The 23,322-nt window shown below is 44.6% G+C and overlaps 1 protein-coding gene across 1 annotated transcript in view; it reads left to right on the top strand.

The window, feature by feature from the left end:
• The first annotated feature begins 878 nt into the window (after positions 1 to 878).
• rnf19b (ring finger protein 19B) overlaps positions 879 to 23,322 on the top strand; it is a 29,890-nt gene continuing 7,446 nt past the window's right edge. The window contains exons 1-4 of the mRNA XM_079175804.1: positions 879 to 1,127; positions 12,260 to 13,595; positions 20,486 to 20,685; positions 23,138 to 23,282. Of these exons, the coding sequence (XP_079031930.1) occupies positions 12,883 to 13,595; positions 20,486 to 20,685; positions 23,138 to 23,282 (1,058 nt within the window). The 5' untranslated portion in view covers positions 879 to 1,127; positions 12,260 to 12,882. The remainder of the gene's footprint in view (positions 1,128 to 12,259; positions 13,596 to 20,485; positions 20,686 to 23,137; positions 23,283 to 23,322) is intronic.

Genomic DNA, 23,322 nt, shown 5'->3' with positions numbered 1-23,322 from the left:
AACAACAGCAAATCTTTTTAGAATTGACTTAAGAGTAAAAACTAAAGTATTTGTTTTGCAGAAAATCATCACCCGTTAGTGATATAATGAACATTATTTTTAATACGGATACATCAGCGCATAAGCAGCACCTTAATGTAGCTGCTCCAGGTGGAGCTGCTTTTAAATGCTGGATACACTTCTAGTTCTCACAACCTCGGGTTTTCTACAAAGAAAAGAAGAAAAGTGTTCATACAACAAATTGTTTTCCATTTGTGAAAAAGCTTTTTATTTGTAAAGCTTTTTTGTTTAATATTAGTTTTAACTCTTTCAGCTTTCAATCATTATTTTTGATTAAACCAACAGGTTTCCCAACTTTCTGAAATTGTATAAACTGATTTCTTTGTGAAAGTAAGTAAAACGGTCAAATAATCAAGTAAGAATTATAAGAGTTGCCTCTGAAATGTTGTTTGAGCATAAAATAAAATACTGAAGTAAATTACGTCAGACTTAGGTACAGTACTTTAGTAAATCACTAGTTCAGGACATGTCTGAACTAGTAGCTGACAAACACACAATCAGACAAGATGATCGTTGACCTAAGAATACCGTAACAGAGCACTTCCAGATACTATTGTCTGTTAAGTGCAGTGATAAAACACAATAGCTACCTGGAGTTGAACACAATGCTATTTGTTTACTTCACCACCAAAACAAAAACACTTCTGAGTTAGTTTCCTTTTGACTCCTCTTTCCCATAAACGCGTCTTGGTTTTGCTTTTCGTAAAACGAAGTTCCTGAGGGGCGGTGACGACACGGGGTGGGGTTTCCGTATTGTCTACGGCCTGACGTCACCGACCGGGGCTTTCCTCCACGACGTCAGAGGGCAGCGAGAGAGAGAGAGAGACGAGGAGCTAGGCGAGCTGCGGAGATTTAACTTTGAGTTTTTAGTGCCCCGCGAGCGCAGCGCAGGAACGAGAAAAGGCCGCGGTCAGCTGCCGGTAGCTCCGCGAGCGCGAGAGGAGAGAGACGGGCACGTGAACGAAGGAGTGTTTATACTTCCAGCTTTATCGAGACACGCACGGAGGAAGCGAGCGTCGCATCGCTCCCCCAGCCTCTCCCGTCGATGAGAACCGGTCCTGAGCGGGGTAAGTGGCCCGGCACTGAACGCGCCCCTGCTGCATGAGCTGTCAGTCTGACGTGTCGATGATTTTAATGAGCTCTACTGCTTTATATAGAACCAGTTACATAAAGAGAGAAGCTGCCACTTCATAGGGAGGGTAGCGGTTTGCCGCCATAAAGCCTTTCTGTGTGGTTATTAACGAGCATGACGGTCACATTATCTGTGTCTGTCAGTCAGGAGGGTCGACAAAGACCAGGACCACCCGAATTATCATCACAGTGAGGACCATAATATCTCCGTGTTACATGTAGGGACGAAACAAACCAGTCTCTCAGCCGCTGCATGTCGGAAAATAATCATAAACTCTAAAAACAAAATGTCTTCAGCCCATACAGTCATCCAGGATGTGTTGGAGTTGAAGTCTTCTCCCTTTTAAAAAACCTCCCCTTCTGCTGTGCCCCTCCCTGGTCACTGTTTGGGCTGAGGACATGCTGTGTTTCCCTGTGGAGAAAGGAAACCAATGCATAGGATTGTGAGTGAGGAGACAGTGGAGCTCAGAACAGAAGGAGATGCTCTGACACTGTGACATGAGCCCCACAAACACTACTCAGGAATGTGATGTGGATATTTTGTGGGTTTATTTGGGATTGAGGACAGATTTTTATAATCATGCTTCTCAGGGTGTAAAAGGTTTGAAATCTTACAGCATCGTAATGTTCTTGACTTCACCGGTGATGAGACATCCTACATAATGTAGGTTTTGTGTAAATACTTGGGTTGTGAAAACACTAACTGAATGCTAAACGTGCCGATAAACAACAAGCTCTTAAACTGCGGTTGTAGTAAATATTTTAGGCTGTAAATAAATAGTAGTTGGGAGCGATCGGCTCAGCTGTGGTTGCTGATGAGGCATAATGAGCTATTCTATCTTCATGTTGTTGTTTGGATGTTTAGAAGGAAGTCTGATTTATCAGATGGCAGTGTATTTCTAAGAGAACAAGCAGAACTGAGGCAAACAGCAAATATTCTTCATTAACGTTTGCTTTGGATGGAGATGAGCAGCACAGATGGAGGCACAGAGTTGTGACCGCTTGAAAATAAATGACAAATGTTCTTTAATGACTTAACATCTTTCATGAAGCAAACGCCACCCAGCTGGTGCTCCCTTTGAGCTAGAATCCACAATTCGATACCAAGACCTCGACCAACAATAATAATAATATTGTATCATATTGATAAACAGTTTGCCGATATGTGAGACATGTCACCACAGATAAAGCCACATTCCCAGTATATTTCAGGTCATTTAGAAATGTCATTATTACATCGTTCCTCCATAAACTGCTCAGCACATATATATCGGTCACTATTCATTTATAAACCAAATTCAATGCAATCCTTATCAAACATGTTTCCTTAGTTATGCATTTGTTAAAGAAAGGAATGCATTGTACTGATTAATGGACCTTTTTCACGGCAGACATTGTGACGGGTCATAGTAGGAGAAAGCACAGGTGTGTCTGATAGCGTTAATGATGCATTCACTTACAACCCTAACCCACTCTAAACTAACCTCAACCCCTGGATATCTTTATCGACACCTTGTTTCCTCTTAAACGTATGTTTATTAACCAAATTATGCCAAAAATGCGAACACGTTATTTTGTTGGAAGGTGTACCCAACCAGATTCCTGTAAAAACAACAACAGCATGTTTATGTGAACGGATGTAAGGTCGAATAATCTCAGTCCATGTCGGCAGCAGTTCCTCCCTCTCGTCACGTGTTTGACCGTTACCTCATCCAGAGGAGGTCTGGGTTCCCGTGTCATTGTGTGCTTCAGGTTACAGACAATAGCTGGGAACTACATGCTCAGTTGTCAGACGCACTGTGTGTGTGTGTGTGTGTGTGTGTGTGTGTGTGTGTGTGTGTGTGTGTGTGTGTGTGTGTGTGTGTGTGTGTGTGTCCGTGTATTGTGCTGCCGTTTCCTCTGAAACCTGAATTCATTCTTGGAGTTTAGCTCTGCTACTGCTGCTCACCTCCGTCTCTGTACGGGCCCTCTGTGTGTGTGTGTGTGTGTGTGTGTTGTAGATATGTGTGTGTTCAGAGGGGCTCAGAGGTTTGCTTTTTGCGACTGTCCCGCCTGCAGGCCTGACATTAAAGATTCAACAACGCAGCAGTGTGTCTCCTGAATGCTCCTCTAATTATAGAAGCTCCCAGCCTGATTCCCTCTACCTCCACCTTCCAGAGCATCGCCCTGGACTCTGATTAAACTGTATTTATGTGTGTGTGTGTGTGTGTGTGTGAGAGAGAGAGGACAGAGATGTGTTGTGAGAGTCAGTGGGAAAGACAAAAAATGTTCAAACTCCCCATTTGTGTACCCATCTGCCTCCCACTGCATTTATTCCTAAAAATGATCATGTTCAAGGTTTTCTTTCTCTTTTTCTGTCCTTTTAATAGTAAATCGAACGATAGTTGTGGTTTACATGGCTGTCAAGATAACACAAACACCTTGAAGACGTTTTGCGAGTGCATCTTTCACAGTTGTATTTTGGCACAAACCAAACAATTAATAGATTAATAGATGTATGAATATTTAGTTGCAGCCAGTGGTGGAGAGTAACTAAGTACATTTACTCAAGTACACACGACGTCTCTGAGGATATTGCCCTTTTTACTCCTACATTTACCAAACAACTTCTAGTTACTTTGCAAAGCAGTCTGACCATCAGGCCGTATCATTGATATCAGTGTACCCTACTTATCACATGTCTCTATCCCAGTAATGTTCTCAAATATGCTTTGGTCTTTTGCAAACTGGCTGATTTTCCTTCTGTAAACCGACTCATCGATAAGTCAAAAAGAGTGAGAGAGCAGAAGCACATTAGTGTGTGTGACAGCAGATTAAAGTGGCGGTATGGATATTGTCCAACTGTGTGGTTCCTTTCCTCTGAAGAACGGTGTGCAAACATCATTAGATAAATACTTCTCCCATACACACAGTTTATTTAATTAATTTGGCATTTGCTTTCAGGGCGTCAAAGGGAATCAAACGTTTTATGGTGAGCCGCATTTTGCCAGATGTTCGAATGTTTTTTTAGGGAAGAAGATTATGCACACACACACACACGCACACACAGTGTGCAGCTCTATTGTGTTGGGCTGGTTTCCTGGGAAGGCCGTCATGTTTGGTTGCATCTTCCATGGAACTGCCTCCATTATCTGTAATATCGCTCTCCTCGCCAACCCGCCCACTCATGCACTCGCCAAAATCCAACCTCCTTGCTTGCACAGTAACACCGCATCCACAGCGCTCTGAATGTGGGTGGCCCTGCTGTTCGTAAAGTGTTTCTGGTGTAGATGTGTGAAATATTGACTATAAACAATAAGTACTTCATGTTCTGTGTGACAGTAACTTCAGCTCTCCTCGGGCTGTGTTCAAACTGTTGATTTTCTCTTGAACAAAAAGGCATTACATGAAACGATGTTTGTGAGTCCACGCTGACTTTATTTACAGAGATTAGGGCAACATGGGAAAATGTATTTCACTCTGAACATGTGGTCCTAATATCTTTTTGTACATCTTATAAAACTCTTGTGAAACTCTTATTAATATCCCCATTCGATATTTTCCGATGCAGGATTTGTTCTTTTTGATTGGATAAGACTGAGTGGTGATACAGACTTACATTCAATGAAATTCAACCAGGCAGTTAGCATGTATTTGCTAATTGAGCTACGGTAATGTACGGTGGAGAGGCCCTTCAGCCTAAACTCTGGGGTTGAGTTACTCTTTAAGAATGACAGAGAAAGGAAGGGATCATCAGAGGAGGTTTCGTTTGTTACCTCAAACACTTTCCCTTATTTCCACCACCATCCCATCAACACCACTGCAGTCGTCTACAGCAGGCCTCAGGTGTCACTGTAAATCTCTGTGTGTAGCCTATAACTGTGGGATGTTGAAAATCGGCATGGCCTCTCCGAGTGATTAATTCAAAGTTCATTCATAATTTGCGTGGGAGGAGGCGACAGCGAGGTCACCCGACACACCGTGCACCAACGCGCCAGTGTGTCATTATAACCCGGTTAATCAGCCGTGATATCTAATCCGCGGCACTCAGACGGTCCTTCTGCTCGCTGGAAGTAGCCTTGACTTGTGTGTGTGTGTGTGTGTGTGTGTGCGGGTTCTTTTTTTTCTTTCTTCCAGGACCAAACGTTCTCACAGACTTCCTCTGAAGTGACGTCGTTTTGCTTGACCTCTCTGCTTATAAAAGAAGGAACATTTAGCCTCTGCTTGGTGAGGATGTGCAGTCCTTGCTGGGGAACTATGTGGTCCATTAAAGCCGTAACCAGCTCAGGGCTGGCCGATGCCTGACAACAGAACAACGGCTACTTCACTGTTTGGTTTGCTAAGTGCAGCTGAAACAACAGAATCCCCATAAAAGCTCTGCTCACTGGCTTTCATTAGCTACGCTAGCCGTGAAGATGTGTCTGCCTCTGCAGTCCTAACAGTCTCTGAACATTTTCAACTGAAATATAGATATCATTTCCACGGTATTGTTAAATGCACTGCTTCCGTGTCACGCTAGCATCCTCCTCAGAGCATTTTCTGCAACATTTAGATAAAACTATTCCTGTTAAAAGCACATCATTTAACTGCAGAGGATTGGATTATTGTGCAGAAGTAATTTCAGACCGTTTGATGCTTTTTGTTCCTTGAAAACTGCATTTCAAACCTTCAGTGTTTTATATGTAAAACTGTGGCGCTTGCAGTCCATATGCAGAAGAATTTAAGTTAGCGGGGAGCCATCTAGTGGTAACTTTACCTGCTTCTGTGCTAACATTACTGCGGCTACCTGATAGTGATGCAGTTGTTGGCATCAAGTAGTGTGCTGAACGATCATTTTGTCTTGATTTTGACGTTCCCGGAGGACAAAAGCAGTGGAGTGTTTCTGAGCACCAGAGTCCCTTTAGAAAGCCTCTACTTTACTGCAGCAGGATCTGGATCTGGTTCTGGTTCTGGTTCTCTTGTGACTCCCTGGTGGGGACTGGTGGAGGAGTATTGTTGTGATAATGCTACTTTACTTCAAATCAGAATACTTCTTCCAGCTTGTAAAACAAGCAGTTTTTATTGACTTAATTAAGCAGCACATTTGCCTTTTAACATTTTTTACGACTGGTTCTATGAAGTTTAACATTGTGCTGCGATTGCTCTGTAGAAGCATAAGAATTAGACAGAAATGCGTCTTTACAACAGGGTCAGGGTTTACTTTGTTACCTCAGTGCCTATTAGCTGATGGTCTCACACACACACACACACACACACACACACACCTAATACATTATTAGCTCCTGTGTTGAGTAGGGGACCACCTGTTCCGTCCAGAGACCGTCGGCCTCCGGCTCTCAGATTAGCATGGTTTTAGTCGGCCTCACTACAAACAGTCTGAGCCCAGCCGGCTCTCCGTGGATCTGTCTGTTCCATGTTAAAGCAAAGTCATCATTCACTTCAGACTGCAGGCTTTTAGCCGAGGCTCTTATCCAAAGTGATGAAACGCATTAGAACGCCGAGTGCAACAACAGGATCATCTATTTGGCGGAACATTAGACGGAGAAATGTTCCTAGATGACTATTTTTTTTTGGTTTTGTGTGACTGCAGTGAGCGCTGTTTCAATCAAAAGTTTTCAATATCACGTTATGCTTTTGGTTGATATGTATTAAATGTGTTGTGACACACTCAGGCTGGGGAACACGGCTGTGAGAAGTGAAAGTTCAGAGCCAGAGAAGCCGGCCAATTTTCCCCGGAATGAACAAAGACGATAAACAGCAGAGAAGTTCTCAGGAACAGACGGGCCTCAGGACATTTAATAAATACTGAGTTCAGCAGAATGGGAAGAAACATAATGGCGTGATTATGTGACCGCAAAAAGGCTGCAGTGCGTCATCTGAAAGTGGCGGAAGTACTCTCTCAAGTACTGCACTTAGGTACTACTTGTACATTACTTGAGTCCTTTAGTTTACGCTCCTTAACACTTCTACTTCACTTCCTTTCAAGAGATACATATTCTTCTTTTTACTACATTTAGCAGCTAGAGTTACAAGTTACTGCTGGGTTTTACGTTTTACTTTCAAAAAGAAGTATTGTGATATTAAAGGTTGATATTAAATGTTCTTTATTCGACATTCAGAGCAAACAGTTATCGTCAATGTGAAGATAAAATGGAGCATGTATGAAGCTCCACCTACGATATCAGACAGCTTCTTACGTTTAATACATCAGTAGCAATAATCCATTGATTTATAGTTAACACATTACAATAAACTCACCACAGGACCCATTTTGTAGCTGTGCTGGCCATATAATAATAATATAAATAATATATTCACATTCGGACATACTTTGGCATTCAAGAATGAAGTACTTATTTATATTTAGAAGTACCACCACTGTTCACCTAAGTGAAAAAAAAAGTAAACACAGAAGATAACTGAGTTTTTCTTTTTTTTCTTTCACTGAATGTCAAACTGCTGCCTCAGTCCATCCACTGGTGGTGATGGTGTCTAATGCAGCATCAACCACATCTTCACCTAAAAGAGCTTTTCATCTGAAACTGAAGTACTCAGGAGGCTGTGTGTGTGTGTGTGTGTGTGTGTGTGTGTGTGTGTGTGTGTGTGTGTGTGTGTGTGTGTGTGTGTGTGTGTGTGTGTGTGTGTGTTGTAGTGTGAATCCTGTGCAGACGTGTCAGTGAATCATCTTTTTGCATAACAGCAATCAGCTCTGACAACAGCACACCTGTAGCACACATCTTATTATTGTGTGTGTGTGTGTGTGTGTGTGTGTTCCTTCTTCATTACGGCCTCTCTAATGTGGAACAACCTGCCAGAGAAACCCACGCAAGCTGAATCACTTCAGTCTTATGAACACTTATTAAATACTTATTTATCCTATTTATGTTATTTATTAAAAAACTAAACGGCCTCATTGATTCTTAACATTTGCTTATGTTGCATTGTTTTATATATCTCTTAATGCTCCGTTCAGTGATGTGTAAACTGGTATTTTTTTTTTTTATGGCGATTTTTGGTTTAAACAGTTGATTATCTTTTTAATTCATTGTTCAGTGTACAACCAGCCATGGAGGGAGGACTACAGGGCTGTTGTATTTGACTGCACTAGTTTCAGCTCGGTGTACCTAATAAACTGAGCGTGTGTACACGCTGGTTTGTGCGCGGGATGCCAGTCGCAGCATGTCCGTTGGCCTTGCCCTGCTGCAGGGAGCGACTGGAGAAGTGCTGAGGCGTAAACTCAGCTACTCAACTGAACCGAGTGTCTGAAAGCTGCTGAGGACAGATCGCCTGAGGAACACGCCGGCCTGTCTCTCTCCCTCTCGTTCAGGAGAACCCATTATGGACCTTGATCTGGGCTGTACGGTTTTCATCGTGGAAGCAAAACAAGAACCCCTCAGTGACCACCATCCATTCCAATTTTTAAGACAATAGCTAATGCTGCATTCAATGCCACATTTAGCAGCTGAAGAGCCCACGCTGCGCTACCTCTCAGTAGGGCTGTTGTGGCCATATTTATCTCTTCCTTCTGCCTCAACAGGAAGTGAACTCTGCTAAACTCACATGGCTTCACTTGAAATCTGAACAAATACCACAGGCAAGGACCAGAGAGACTACATTAGATAAATGCACAACAATGACATGAGTCATACCAGCAACTCTAAAAAATACAATACATGCAGTGGAGTAAAAAATACAATATTTGCCTCTGAATCGTGAAGTAAAAGTACAATACTTGAGTAAATACCCTCTTCACGTTACATTCCACCACCGGAGATGTTGCACCTTATAAACCAGGGTGTTTCTGTCCTGAGAACACACACTGCTGCTGCTTCTATTCCAGCCGTCATTTCACTTCATTGCACAGATGGCTGGAGGAAAAACCAGCAGCCGTCTTCGTCCTGACAACCAGTTCTGAGCTGTGAAAGCTTCAGTCAACAGTTTAATCTTGCAATCATAATCTTTGTTTGCATTCATTTTGCACAATGTTATCTATAAACCAACACACACACACACACACACAGAGTCACAGAGTAACAGACATTTTCACAAACTAGTTTATTTCCACTGAACATTTGTTTTTTGTCAAGACTGATTGAATGTGTATCTGAAGCTTTGGAGTGTGTGTGTGTTTGTGTTTTGTGGTGAATTGAGCAGCAGTGGAGTAGGAGGACAAGTGTGGAACAAAGTGTGTGTGTTGAGCATGTTGATAACAAATCAGGTTCAGATTGTGAAGTTCTCAGGCTGTTCAGACCATATCTGCCAAAGGACGCCATGATGATTACAGCACACACACACACACACACACACACACACACACACACACATGAGATGAAGGCCTGTTTATCTGTCCCACACTGGACTAGTGTTACCTGGGTCACCTCTGGTAATTTGTCATAATAGTTGAGGTTGACTGTGATCTTCCACCGCATTTCGCCAAACAACGGTCAAGTGATGATATTAATCCCGTGCAGATCTGCATCTCTGTGATGTGGGGTTCCATTCTCTATTTTTTGTTGCAATAACTCGACGAGCGGATGAAGAGATCTGACACGAGGTGAAGAAATGCGTCTCGTTTGATGTCGCCTCCTCTGAGAATCAGGAAATCTTTATCAGCACTCGACGATCTCGCCTCCTAAAAACAAACAAAAGCAAGCCGTGTGTCGGCGTGTGTGTTGTCACACGTGACGTCAGAAGTGTTTCTTCATCAGCGTGTTTGGGCAACGGCTTGTAATTCAAAGTAAGGCATTGGATGCAGGATGTTATCTTGTCGTGTAGTATTTTCACGGTGTGGTTATTGTACTTTTACTGAAGAAAAGGATCTGAATACTTCTTCCAACACTACTTTATTACCACCTCTGGGGTTTTTCTATATTCTTCTGTATAGAGTGGCTCTAAATGTCTCTACAAACTCTAAACTAAAGCATAAATACAACTTCTTTTTTTCACTTATCCGGTCTACTTGCCCAACGTCAATTTTTGCTTGTCCCTATACACAAAGCTTTATCTATTGATGACAACGAAGACTAAAGTTAATTGTCTTTATTTAAGTAAATGAACCAGAACAAGGACACGTATTTAGGAAACTCAAGGTGCCTTTTCCAAAAAACGTCCCCGTTTTATCCGCCTTGCTCTCAAACATTCTGAAGGTAAATCAAAGCTCATGGATATAAATAATAATATTCTCCTTATTGTTGCTTAAAAGTGTTAAAGGTGAATATTCAAATAGAACCAGAGACCATCTTGTGATGGGATCAGCGGCATAAAGTGGGGGCCAATGGCCCCTTCCACCTTGATCCTTATGTGATCCCGTCTGTCAGCTGCGACGCTATCGTCTCGACAAAATGAGTCCACAGACGTATAAACACCTGGTGAAGCCCTCTGAAATGCCTCTGTGGTAGTTCTGCTACAGCAGGCGTTTCCATGACCACCGTCGGCCCCGGTGACTCCCACGCACACGTCACACGGTGACACCAGCGTCGCTGTCGCAGCTGGTAATAACGGTCTGTTATGACCTGAGATCAGCCTCTCTTTAGCCTGAGGACGTCGCTCTGTCTGCCTGCTCCCCAGTGATTGGTCAGCTAATCTGTCAATCCCCTGAGCACACGCAGGTCACAATCTCCTCAATGGGCTGACGTATACCGGGTCAGCACTACTAGTGTGTGTGTGAGTGTGTGTGTGTGTGTGTGTGTGTGTGTGTGTGTGTGTGTGTGTGTGTGTGTGTGTGTGTGTGTGTGTGTGTGTGTGTGTGTGTGTGTGTGTGTGTGTGTGTGTGTGTGTGTGTCTGGCCTTCAGCCACAATCAGATTTGTGAGCTCTAAGTCAGTCGCTCGCTGGTCACAGACAGAGAACCAGAAGACATGTGCACCGCTGTGGGAGTGTGTTTGTGCTTCTTGAGTGCTTTAAATTCACTTTAGTATTGATCTGTTGTGTCCTAATTGACATTTTGTGCTGCTCAAAAAGCTTCTCTGAAATGTCTTGTGTTTCGACTCACAATATTCTCACACAGCAACACAAAGCAAATGTATAATGAAAACATAACATGCATCGTAATAACACACGAGAGCTGTTTCAGTGTCACACACACACACACACCTTAACATAAGCTCACACAGCCTGTAATTGTAGCGAGCATGCACACAGGATGTAATTACACGTGTGTGTGTGTGCATAATTATCACTTTTCACTTGTAGAGGTGTGTGTGTGGGTGTGTATACAGTATATGTAGGGAATGTGTGTGTATGTAAATTTGCAGGTTTAGACGTGTTTTTTTACGTGTGTAAGTGTTTTTATGTCTGTTTTTAGGATTTAGAAGTGTCGATTTTACACACAAAGAACATGTACGTGTGTGTGTGTGTGTGTGTGTGTGTGTGTGTGTGTGTGTGTGTGTGTGTGTGTGTGTGTATTTATGTGTTTTTGTTTACCAGTGTAATGATTATGTGTGTGTGTGTGTGTGTGTGTGTGTGTGTGTGTGTGTGTGTGTGTGTGTGTGTGTGTGCGTGTGCGTGTGCGTGCGTGTGCGTGTGCGTATTTATGTGTTTTTGTTTACCAGTGTAATGATTATGTGTGTGTGTGTGTGTGTGTGTGTGTGTGTGTGTGTGTGTGTGTGTGTGTGTGTGTGTGTGTGTGTGTTCACAAGTGCCAGAGTCACAGAGCGGGTCGCTGTTTGCCTCGCTCATAGTGAGCGTCACCATGGCAACGGCACTAGCGGCGCAGTGTGAAGTGGAGGAAGAGCTTTGCGGTGCTCAGCGTGACAGAGAGACTGGTTCCACATGAACGACTGGGCGATGATGTCACTTATTTCAGTCGCTGTTTACGAAAAAGTCAACTGGAGTTTACCTTCTGATTATGTTTTTTAACCCACGCAGGACAGCAGTATCTGTGTGTAACAGTGTGTGTGTGTGTGTGTATTTAAATGTAATCAACACAGATGGATTATCAGTCCAGGGTCACAAGAGTTAAGGATCAAACTGAGAGAGAGAGAGGGAGAGGGGGAGATAGATAGAGAGAGAGAGAGAGAGATAGAGAGAGAGAGGTGTGTCATACTGAGCATGCTCTTTGTACTAACTTCCTGCTCTCCTCCTCCTGACAGAAAACACCGGCGTTCAACAAAAGCAGAGAGGAAGACGAGCGGAGGAGCAGCTCTGAACACAGCTGGGAGAATTCAATCCACACTGAGGAATAATCACAGTGTTCAGACTGAACTCTGCCCTGTGGATGTTTCTGTTTTTCTTTTTTACCCTCATTCACTGGAACGGACATTCATCTGTTTGAGAATCACGGTAATGTCTCACCTCGACGTCTGCCCGGGAGATGACAGACTTGCCGCTTTCTCTTCTTCGTGAACCTTTTGACCGCAGAGTTTGAGTGAAACTCCGGGAGCAGACCGGGATTCTTTTCTTTCTTTTTTTTCCCCTCTGCACTTTGAACGATCTCTTTCATTTTCTGTTTTGTACGTCGTCGTCATCTCACTCTTGTCTTTTCCTGATATCGTTTGGTTTCTCATAACAGGAAGAGAAGGAGGTGACTAAAGGTGACTAAAGTTCTAGTTTGGCTCTCACCAGGGGACAAGTCCTCCCTTGTGTGTGTGTGTGTGTGTGTGTGTGTGTGTGTGTGTTTGTGTTTGTGTTTGTGTTTGTGTTGGAGCCTCCCTCTGCGATACATTAACGTGTCTCAGGGAGACAATAACTGGCCCTGTGTGTCTCTTCTGGGAAAATGGGATCAGAGAAGGACTCAGAGTCGCCTCACTCCTCTGTGAGCGGCGTCCCCAACCCTAAGTGCCGCGCGGCGGGCAAACGCCACGGCCGCATCTCCTTTCACAACCTCTTCAACAGCAAGCGGGGCTCTCGTGGCGCCAGGGGCCCAAAAGGAGGAGCTGCCACCCCTTTATCCCATCACCACCAGCTTCATCACATGCAACACCAGCTCCTCCCTACTGCCTTGAGTTCGGCGCCCGCCGCTGCCTCCACGGCGCCCACGGAGACAACGATGACGACGACCACCACGACCACCGCCGCAGCCACCGGGACCACCGCAGCCACCGCGACCACCGGGGACGCCTCCTACTGCACCCTGTCAAAGCCGCTCTCCTCCAGCGAGCCGTCCCTGGGTGGAGCCCCATCCTCTGAGGAGGCCGACCTCCTGGAGTGCCCCCTGTGCCTGGTGCGCAAGCCCTCCGAGCAGCTCCCCGAGCTGCTGGGATGCAGCCACCGCTCCTGCCTCTGCTGCCTGCGGCAGTACCTCCGCATCGAGATCACGGAGAGCCGAGTCCAGCTCAGCTGCCCCGAATGTGCCGAGAGACTGTCCCCGCGGCAGGTGGCGGACATCTTGGATGACGCGGCCCTGCTGGACAAGTATGAAGAGTTCCTGCTGCGGAGGTGCCTCGCCTCCGACCCAGACTGCCGATGGTGCCCGGCGCCCGACTGCGGGTAAGACACTGTCCACGATATCCCCACTGCTGTCCTCTTCATCCTCTTCATCTGTGCTCATTTTCAGGAATCTTTCTGTTTCTATGATATTGTCAAGTGTATTGAATCTGTTGTCCAGCAGCAAACAGCTGCCAGGCTACGTGCTTATGATTCTTTATGAATAACCCTTATTACCAGCCCCGACAGCTGTTTCACCTTGTGAGTCTGTGTGTGTGTCATCACGGCAAAATGTGATCCTGGAGACAACTGCTGTAGCAGAACTACCACAAAGGAGGTTCTGAGTAATTTGCCAGATGTTTATACGTCTGTGGACAGGTTATGTCATAGTGTTAGCATCGCAGCCGTGCAAGATTCAGTCACCAAACTTAACCAACATAAAGGAGTTAGATGGATGGATGTGGTCCGAGCAAGGGCGCCAGAAGTTGGGGGGTAGGAAATGGAACTTCGGGCCCCTGGCTGGATTTGAACCTCGCGGCTAGCGTCATACTATCACAAGATGCAAGTGTTCACTGTACGGCTGCAACTAATATTTGTGCGATGAATCATTCGGTAGTCTTTAAAGTAGTCAGAATAAAAACAAAAACAAAGCCCCATCGTGAAACGATCAGATAACACCGAACGATGTTTGAGTTAAAATCCCATAAAAACAGGGAAGCAGAGCAAGTGGTTGATATTTTAAAAGTTTCATAGATTACCAAAATGATTGCCAAACAACCACCTGTCAGCCGACCAAGAGATGAATCAACGTATTGTTTCAGCAGCAGCACAGCGGACTGTGTGAGCACAATGAGGACGTTCTGACCAGTCCTCACAGGGGAAAACAAGGACAATTTAAGTGTTGTAGCTCATTTGTTTCCATCTTCCTGTTTCTTTGACATCATCAAGTCATCTGATCAGAGATTCAGCTTCAGAACACTGAAGGGAAATCACCTTGTGTGGTGAATAAAAACAAATCATTGTCAGAACAGAAACTAAACCAGTGTGAGTGAGACAGAAAGTGCAAACGTAGCGAAGCCGGAAGCCTTTCTTTATCTGTTTGATTAGTTGCAGGAAGCAGTTTTATATCTGAGAACGTGGCATTTAGTTTTAGTCTGGACAGATACTCAGATGTACACGTCACAGCCTTATCTGGTTCTGGGATGAAGAAGTCATCGGCTGTTAGCTCACAGTAGTGCTTGTTTGGCAGCATTGCTAATGAGCGGACTGCTGTTGTATATCATCATTATCGGGCCGGTCGCTGTAACGGCATCGCCTCCACTTGTCTATTAAACCTTTTTCTCTCACTCCCTCTTCCTCTTTCTCCCTCGTCCTCTCCCTCTGATGCATCAAACCGCTCGCTCACTTGCTGTCCTCTTATTTCCTCATTCTTTCTGCTGTAATTGCGGCGATTTCAGATGAACAGTATTGCTTCAGAGTCCAGATAAGGAACCAGCTTGGAAGTTGAAACTGTAACTGGGTTAGACGGCCTTGTGGCCGGAGGAGTGCAGAGTCAGATGGGTCTGGAGGTTGAGCAGCTCTCGTTAGGTTTCTGGAACAAATTGGAGGCGTTTGTTTCATCATAGAAAGCAAGAGTGATTCACTGTGTGTGTGTGTGTGGGGGTCGGAGGAGCGCAGATATTCGATGGTGTTTTTCTTCTGTGGTTTTGTACAGTGATACTGGTGTTTGGCAGGGGAAGGCCAAAGCGTCTGTGTGGTGTATCTCTGCATAAATCCGTCTATTTGTGCCTTTGTGTCTGTGCATTTCTGTTTGTTTCGGTGTCTCCATGACGCCACGCCCCCGACATAAAGGGTGAGAGGTTTTATAATATATTCAATGGTCTGTATGCTGTGTAAATGTGTCTGTTCTGAGCGGAGGTACGAGAAGAAACGTCATTGAAATCAAAACGGGTAGTTAAGTCATCTTTAAATTGGTACGGGTTCATCTTCTGGGGAGTACGAAAGACTTTTCAAAGAAGAAATAACAAACCTTTTTCATTTACATGGAAAAACTGGAATTCCAACAGCATAAAGTGCAGCGGAAATGAGTATGAATAATGTACCTCGTACCTGTACCTTCATAGCCCTCGGGGCTCCAGGTACTTGTTGTATATAGCTGGTTAGCATGCGCATTGAGTAGATATCATGAAGTCCACACAGTAACCTCTTCAGACTTGTTTTAAACTGAAGTTCTGTCCAGACCTGACACATTGCAGCTTTAAAGAGGCTCTTTGGCTCAGCCCTTGCACAGGTTGCTGTCATACTATTGTGTCTGATTTTACAGCTCTCAGCCTCCGTCCCTGAGACCGAGAGCCGAGGGAGACATTCTAGCCATACCTCACGGAACAAATGTTTAGGGTTGGGTTTCTAAAGGTCAAAGATAAGCAGACGGGGGTTGGGTGTTAGTCAGTACGTGATAAGTCAACAAAAACCAAAGTATGTGTTTGCATGTGCTGTACCATTGGAAGAGAGGTCGACCGCTGGGCTGACCCACATACTAACCATCCTGTCTGACGCCAGCAGTGACTCACCAGCTCACTAAATCAGACAAGTTGACGAAGTACAAATTATTATTCGCCACAAACAGCCCCGGCTGGAGACAGAGAAACAGCTCTATGCAAACGCACGCACACACACACACACACACACACAGCTTCAGACTGTCGGTCACTGGAGAGGTTGCTTCCACAGAAACAGTGAAATAGGTGTGAATATATTCAGTATAACTGTGAATGGAGTCTTTACCGCACAGAATGGGCCTAGTGTGTGTGTGTGTGTGTGTGTGTGTGTGTGTGTGTGTGTGTGTGTGTTTTGTTGCATATTGGCCCACTTGTAGAAAGGTATGTACTGTAACTGTGACCTGGTTTTTGGATGTTCTCTCTTTTGAAAGATATCCAGTAGACAATGAGGGTGACTGACTAGTGAAAGATGAACACAGAATGGGTTTAGGTCCAGCGGGCACACCTTCAGGACACGACCTTCTCAGCACCAAAAACACAAAGCTAGCAACTAGCTGGTGAACATAGTGGAGCACTTAAAGAGACAAATGTTTCCCCCAGGAGACAGAGAGCTCAAAGCAGAGTGACTATTACGATTCATCAGGTGGACAAAGGTCACGGCAAAGGAATGCTAATGTTGCTCCGTATGCTTTAGGGCGGGGCTACCTTGTGATTGACAGGTCACTGCCACGGCGTTGTCCGGTCTGTGAGTTGTCTGTGTTTTCATCATAGACCGTTAACCCTTTCACGGTGTGTTTTCATGTAACATTTTTTTGTTGTTCAGCGTTTTGACGGCCGAAAACTAAGATCACGATGGTCAAAAACCCAGACGTCGACGACCAGAACGCCTGAAGTCGAGGCTTTAAAACTATAGTCCATAAAGCAATGGGGGACATGACTATGTCCACTTCATATATGACAGAAACCTAATTAAACATCAGATAAACTAAGTGATACTGCAACGAGAAGCCTCGTCTGGGTCCTCAACCAAAACAGTGACACCTCACACAGAACAAACACACACACGGGTCCTCTGTCTTTTGGTTTCAGTGTTTTCTCGCTGCAAAAAGAAGAAGAAGAAGAAGAAGTACAATGATCCACTTAAACTCTGGTGAATCTCTGTGACTTCTCATCTGAACCACTTTAACAGGTCTGACCCCCCCGCCTCATCCGGCCTTTACGGTCTCGGCCCGTGTGATTGAGAACAAAGAGCGCCGTCTCCTCTCTGGCTGTCAGTTGCCATGGCAACTATCGGTGCGGCATATAGAGGGAGCGTTGCCAGGGGTAACGGGAGTTGGGACTTAATTAGACAGATCAATACGTACTCGCCCTGGACTCGCCGTACATGTGCCTGCGTGACATTGCTCTGGATTTGGTGCCACGTAATGTGTCTGTGTGCGTCAGGCTTCTGCACTCGCTCTGTTCACCCTGGTGTTAAACACAGCCCGCTGTTGGTGTGTTGTAACGTCGCATTCACGAGCTCAGCAGGATTCCCAGGTGGCCCCCGCTGGAGCTGAACACTGACAGGACGTTTCCTCTCAACACGCAGCACGTCAGCCCTCATGAAGCTCCTCCCCTCAATCTGTCTCGCTGTATTTACATCTCGGCTTTAGCCTCCTTTTTGTTTTGATCTATCTCTTATCTCTGTGCGTTTGTCTCTTCTCCCGTCCTGGAAATGTCAGCCCGAATTGCTCTCGTCGCAGCATCGAAATCCACCAATCGTGAGGCAGCTGTGACGTGGGATGCTCTCCCAGGGAAAAGCTGCCGTGGCAACCTGTTCTTTGTACCGCAGCACGTCCAGAGTTAGCCAGATGAGGAGCACGCTTAAATGCTCTATCGCTTTATTTTTGTTCTCTAGTTGTTCTTGAGCCAGCTGCACGTAGGCTGTGGGGATCTGTCCGTCTGTCCGCTATTGGACCGATTGCTGTGATCCAGACATTCATGATCACCGCAGGATGAATTGTCATCTTTAGTGCAGCTTTTCTCTCTTTTTTTGTATTACTGTGTAGATTTTAAGGGCAAAAAGTACATCCATTTAAATCCTGTGGGAGCCCACTGTAAATACAGACGACAGTCACAATATAAACGTTGTAACTTGTAAGTTAGACTTTGGTTTATTGCACAACAATTATCCAATGCACTGTATCACAGCATTTTTAGCTACTGCTACTTTCAATACCTGGGGGGCTAATGAAAGTTTTACATTGTTTTTATTCTAAAATGTATCGTAGTATTTTTTGAAGGTATCATAAAGCAGCACTGTTTTAGCTTTTAGGTGTAGTTATTTGAATTTAATTTAATTTTAAGCATGTTTAGCTGGCAAGAAAGTCGGAGAATCCCCCCATGAGATGTTATGTTACCGCAAACATGAAGTTAAATCTATTGATATACGAGACATCAATACGAAGTTTAGTGGTAGCAAATCATCTGATGTCAAAATCAGAGAAGAGATGAGGAGTTTTGTTTTGAAACTACATTTTTAACTGAGCCATGTTGGTTTTTAAAAAGCTTTTCAGCTTTTCTTCCTCTGACCAAGAGAGAAATGGTTCAGAAATGTGCTTTCTCGTGAGGAGCTTGCTCAGTACCCGTTTGACACTCTGCTGTTCAAACCTGAACCAGAACATTGATGTTGCAGGAAAGAAAAAAGCATCTGTTATCTCTGTGGTTTGTGTTTCCCTTCGTAGAATCACAAGTCTGTTCAGTCATTTAAGCGTTGAGGCCTTTGAAGCCTGCTGAGAACAGGGTGCACAGTTTGTTTCATCACTACAGGAGCAGACGCTTTGAGGCAGACGTGCACGTCTGAATTCTCACAGACGCAGGGTGAAGCGGCTCTCCACAGGAATGCCAGCTCTCGTCTCATCTTGTCCCGAGAAAGCGAACTCTTGTCTCCTCCGATGTGCGTTGGTTTATTTCCCTGCAGCCTGTCATGCCGTCTGAAGAGCTGCTAATGAGCGACATGTTGGGGCCGGCGTGTTGGAAGCATGCCAGAACAATTATAAGTTGGCCGTGTTGTCACTTCTTCCATCCGCTTCTTGCTTTTTTAGAAAAAAAAGCTGGAACGAACTTGCAGAAAACTGCCATCGTCTTTGTTTTATCCGGGAAGTAAAAAGGCAGAAAAATGTGTAGCTTTTGTTATCACTCCTCCAGCAGGTTTTCTCCCACTTAGCTTGGTGACAATATTTGATGACTGGCCTCCTTTGTGATTCCTTCAGTGATTGATAGCCAGTAACTCTCTCTCTCTCTGTCTTTTTTGTCCTTACTGTTATAAAACGTCACCCTTTTTTGCTGTATGTACCATTATTTGCTCAGAAGTGTACTCTCCTCACTTCAGTACACAACTAAAGGATGGTTGGTCTGCTATAGTTGCATTGAGTGTATACAGTATGTTCTTCATGAAGTTTTTACCTTCACAGAGAAAGCTAGATTAGTTGATTGTACCAGGACATTTAAAAAACTAAAACAAAAAAAAACATAAGAAATATCAAAGAAGTTTGGTGGAAAGTTCGACCACAGGCAGAGGAACAAGTGGTTTGTTCAGGGGATTTCTTAATGTTGCACAGCTGTTTTCTCATGATTCATAGCACTCTCTTGAGTAAAACAAAAACAAAAAAGGGAATCCATAACAGATATATCTGGATTGTCACGTTTTGTCCTCCCCTTCATAACGTGGTCCATCGATGCACTAACCACCGGTGACCTGCTTGTTGGACCGTTTCAACGTCTCTAAACACAACCTTCAGTAAGTCCGTCACTGCTGGATTTACTGCTCCGCCGCAGCTCCTCTCTCAGTATCGAACCTCGTGAAATCCAGATAGATTGACCTCATCCCGTCTCGTTCCCCTCCTCTCACTGTTGTTACTAAGTGATTACTCCATTGATCAAATCTTCCCTCTCTCCCCTCGAGCCTGCAGAGAGCTCTCTGGCTCTGTGATGTTCCCATTAGGGGCCGTATTGGAGGTCTTCATCTCTTTGAAGCTGTTGGTTGACTTGACAGCTGCACTTCTAAAGTTACATTTCAGTTGTGTAATACCTTGCCAAACTTGGTGGCTTTGGTTTGAATCCAGAGCCGCGATCGGACCCGACATGAACCCGCACCTGAACCACGGGTGCAATAGAATTTATAATAATAAAAAAATATGAATAAATGTATGAGAAGCTAAAGTCAAAGAAGCAAAGAAAATGATTCCTACTGACTTTGGTGAAGTGTGATGTGAAATGTTGCTGTTATGAACGCAGGTGTGATCTTATACATGACTTCTGTTGATTCACAATGGAACGTCTTCTAAGATTCATTAGGATTCTGCTTATTGAGGCTTTACTTATACTGTAGGATTTTCATTAATGGCCTCAGAAAGACTTCTTCAGTTTCCACATTCTTGAAACGCCCCTCTGTCTCTGTCCGTCTCTTCCTCTCAGATTTGCCGTCATCGCCTCGGGCTGTGCCAGCTGTCCCCGGTTGGTGTGTCGCAGAGAGGGATGCGGTGCCGAGTTCTGCTACCACTGCAAGCAGGCCTGGCATCCCAACCAGACCTGCGACTCGGCCCGCCAACAGAGGGCCCAGTCCCTGCACACCCACAGCAACCACTCCCCCAGCTACACACAGGAGCAGGGACCAGGTGAGTGCGCACCTCCCCATCCTCACACACACACACACACACTCTGTGCTTCTGTCTGACATAGACAGACAGATAGGATCTCCCTCCCCCAGCATATCCGACCCGAAAATATTCTTCACACCTCCGAGAACTCTCTGCCTCTCTGTCTGTCAGTCCCTATGAAGCGCCAGCCCGTCAGAGCGCTGAGTCAAACTCGTCTTGCGTCTGTCCCGCCGACTCCCCGGCGTGCCCACCGCAAGCGGCGTTCAACCGAGCATGAGGCGCTATTTATACCAGCACAGCTTCTCCTCCTGGTGATTTGCCGACTGCAGCGCCCTCTTCCCATCAGACAGCGTTTACAAGATGTGTTCAAACTTAGTCTGATTTTCAAAACGTAAAACATGTTAGTCCTCCTCGTCCACCTCGGCAGTTCAACCACGCAGTAGCACTTTGGTGGAGTAGAGCACATTTGTTCAAATGTTTGTTCAGATGTTTCAAATGACCATTTAAAGATAAGCTGCTGAAAAACTCTCTTTGAAAAACGTTGAAACTTCTCTGTTGAGTTTTAGAACATCATCAGTGACGTGGGAGGACATTTTAAATCTATTGGTCTACACTAGACCAATAGATTTTAAGTACAGTATGGTGTCTTAATACAAATGGTGTCCATTAAATACAGTTAATGGACACCATTTGAGACGGTTCTGTATTGTAGATATTCAGGAAAACGCCCTGTACTTTTACACAAATATTCTTTAAATGCCGAAGATAAAAGACAGATTTTAATCAATGACCTTTAGAGTTGCTGTTTCCACACATTATGTATATTAGGTGTCGATCTTCTAACTCTCTGCAACCGAGCAAAAACAATGTATTTGCCAAAGTGTCGAGGTAGCCCTTTAATTCACTTGTTGTGGTGATAATAGATACCAACGTCCGTGCTTGTGCGTGCAAACATCCTTACATGTGAGTGCGTGTGCGCGTCTTTAATTCCATTTTGATTAAATATCTATTAATTAAACCCCCCAGCTGTCCTCAGTCAGTCCTCCGTCTCTGTCTTCCCCTTAATTCACCACTTCCAGTCTGCCTCGCTCTGCCAAGTATTCAGAAGAACTGACCACAATCCAGAGGAGCAAAACTGACTCATAAGACAATCCAGGCCGCTCCCTCCCTGTCTGTCTCTCTCTCTGTCTGTCTCTCTGTCTCTCTGTCTGTCTCTCTCTCTGTCTGTCTCTCTGTCTCTCTGTCTGTCTCTCTCTCCCTCTCTGTCTGTCTCTCTCTCTGTCTCTCTCTCTGTCTGTCTGTCTCTCCCTCTCTGTCTGTCTCTCTCTCTGTCTGTCTGTCTGTCTCTCTCTCTGTCTGTCTCTCTGTCTGTCTCTCTCTCTGTCTGTCTCTCTGTCTGTCTCTCTGTTCATACCTGCTGATTAGTCAACGAGATATAGACAGATATAGAGACAGAGGGACAGAGAAGAAGAAATGGGAGGGAACGAGAGATAAAAGGAGGAAAATAGGAGCAGAAGAAAGGAAGGCAAGAGAGTGTGTCAGCAGAATGCACAAACAATAGCAACCACACAAACACACACACAGACACACACACACACACACACACACACACACACACGCAGAGAAACAGTGGCCATTTCGGGCCGATCTACCAGAGTCTCTCCAGGTTAAAATGTCAAAATGCCCTTTAAAGAGTAGACAGCGTTGCAAGCATCAAACTCACAGTAAATCGACTTTTTCTTGGCTTCTTGGTTTTCTTTCCTTTAAAATGCATTAGAGGACAAACTGATGCATTTGTCTGATCCATTACTCTAATGAGGTTTGATTGTGTTGCCAAAAGAAGGAAGATAAGAACTAATTAGATGGGGCCATCGTAGAGTTCAAATCTGAATCTTTTGCATTCAAGGAATGTTTTGGATTCCTTCTTTTGTGGAAGAACCTCCTTTACTTTTTTAATATATTTACCTTCAGATTAACTTTAAGTGGTTTGATACTTTGAACCAGATATCAAAATGTGTGTTTCAAGAGTTTAATATTTGAGATTTACCTAAAAAAATGCGCTTATTTATTTTCTTGCTGAGAGTGAGACGAGATCGGATTTGTCCGATGTATATGAAGTGGCAGCCTTTTAGCTTAGCTGAGCATAAAGACAATGGGGTTGGGGAGGGCAGCTAGCCTGGCTGCCTCTGTCGATGGCAACAAAATCCACTAACCTTCACCTCAAAAGCTCCCTGGCGTTATATCTTGTTCGTTGGATCCGTTCGTAAACTAAACCCGGTCGTCACTTTACCAAAACGTTATGCTAAGCTAAGTTAGCAGGCTTCTGGTTCCAGCTTCACATTGAGCATGCTAACACGAGACTGATATTGATCTTCTCATCTCACTCTCAGCTAGAAATATAACCATATTTCCCAAAATGTCGAATTATACGGAATGTCACTTAGTTACTTAAACTTGCTTCTGTCCCCAGCTGATGACATCAAGCCCTGCCCCCGCTGTGGTGCCTACATCATCAAGATGAACGATGGGAGCTGCAATCACATGACCTGCGCCGTCTGCGGCTGTGAGTTCTGCTGGCTCTGCATGAAGGAGATCTCCGACCTGCACTACCTCAGGTACTGGAGTCTCTCGTTTCACTGTTTGTATCGGCGCGAT

This window comes from Pholis gunnellus, assembly GCF_910591455.1.
Source record: "Pholis gunnellus genome assembly, chromosome: 16".
In the NCBI taxonomy this organism is placed as follows: Eukaryota; Metazoa; Chordata; class Actinopteri; order Perciformes; family Pholidae; genus Pholis; species Pholis gunnellus.
Note: the sequence above shows the minus strand (reverse complement) of the source record. Positions and strands in the feature narration are given on the sequence as shown.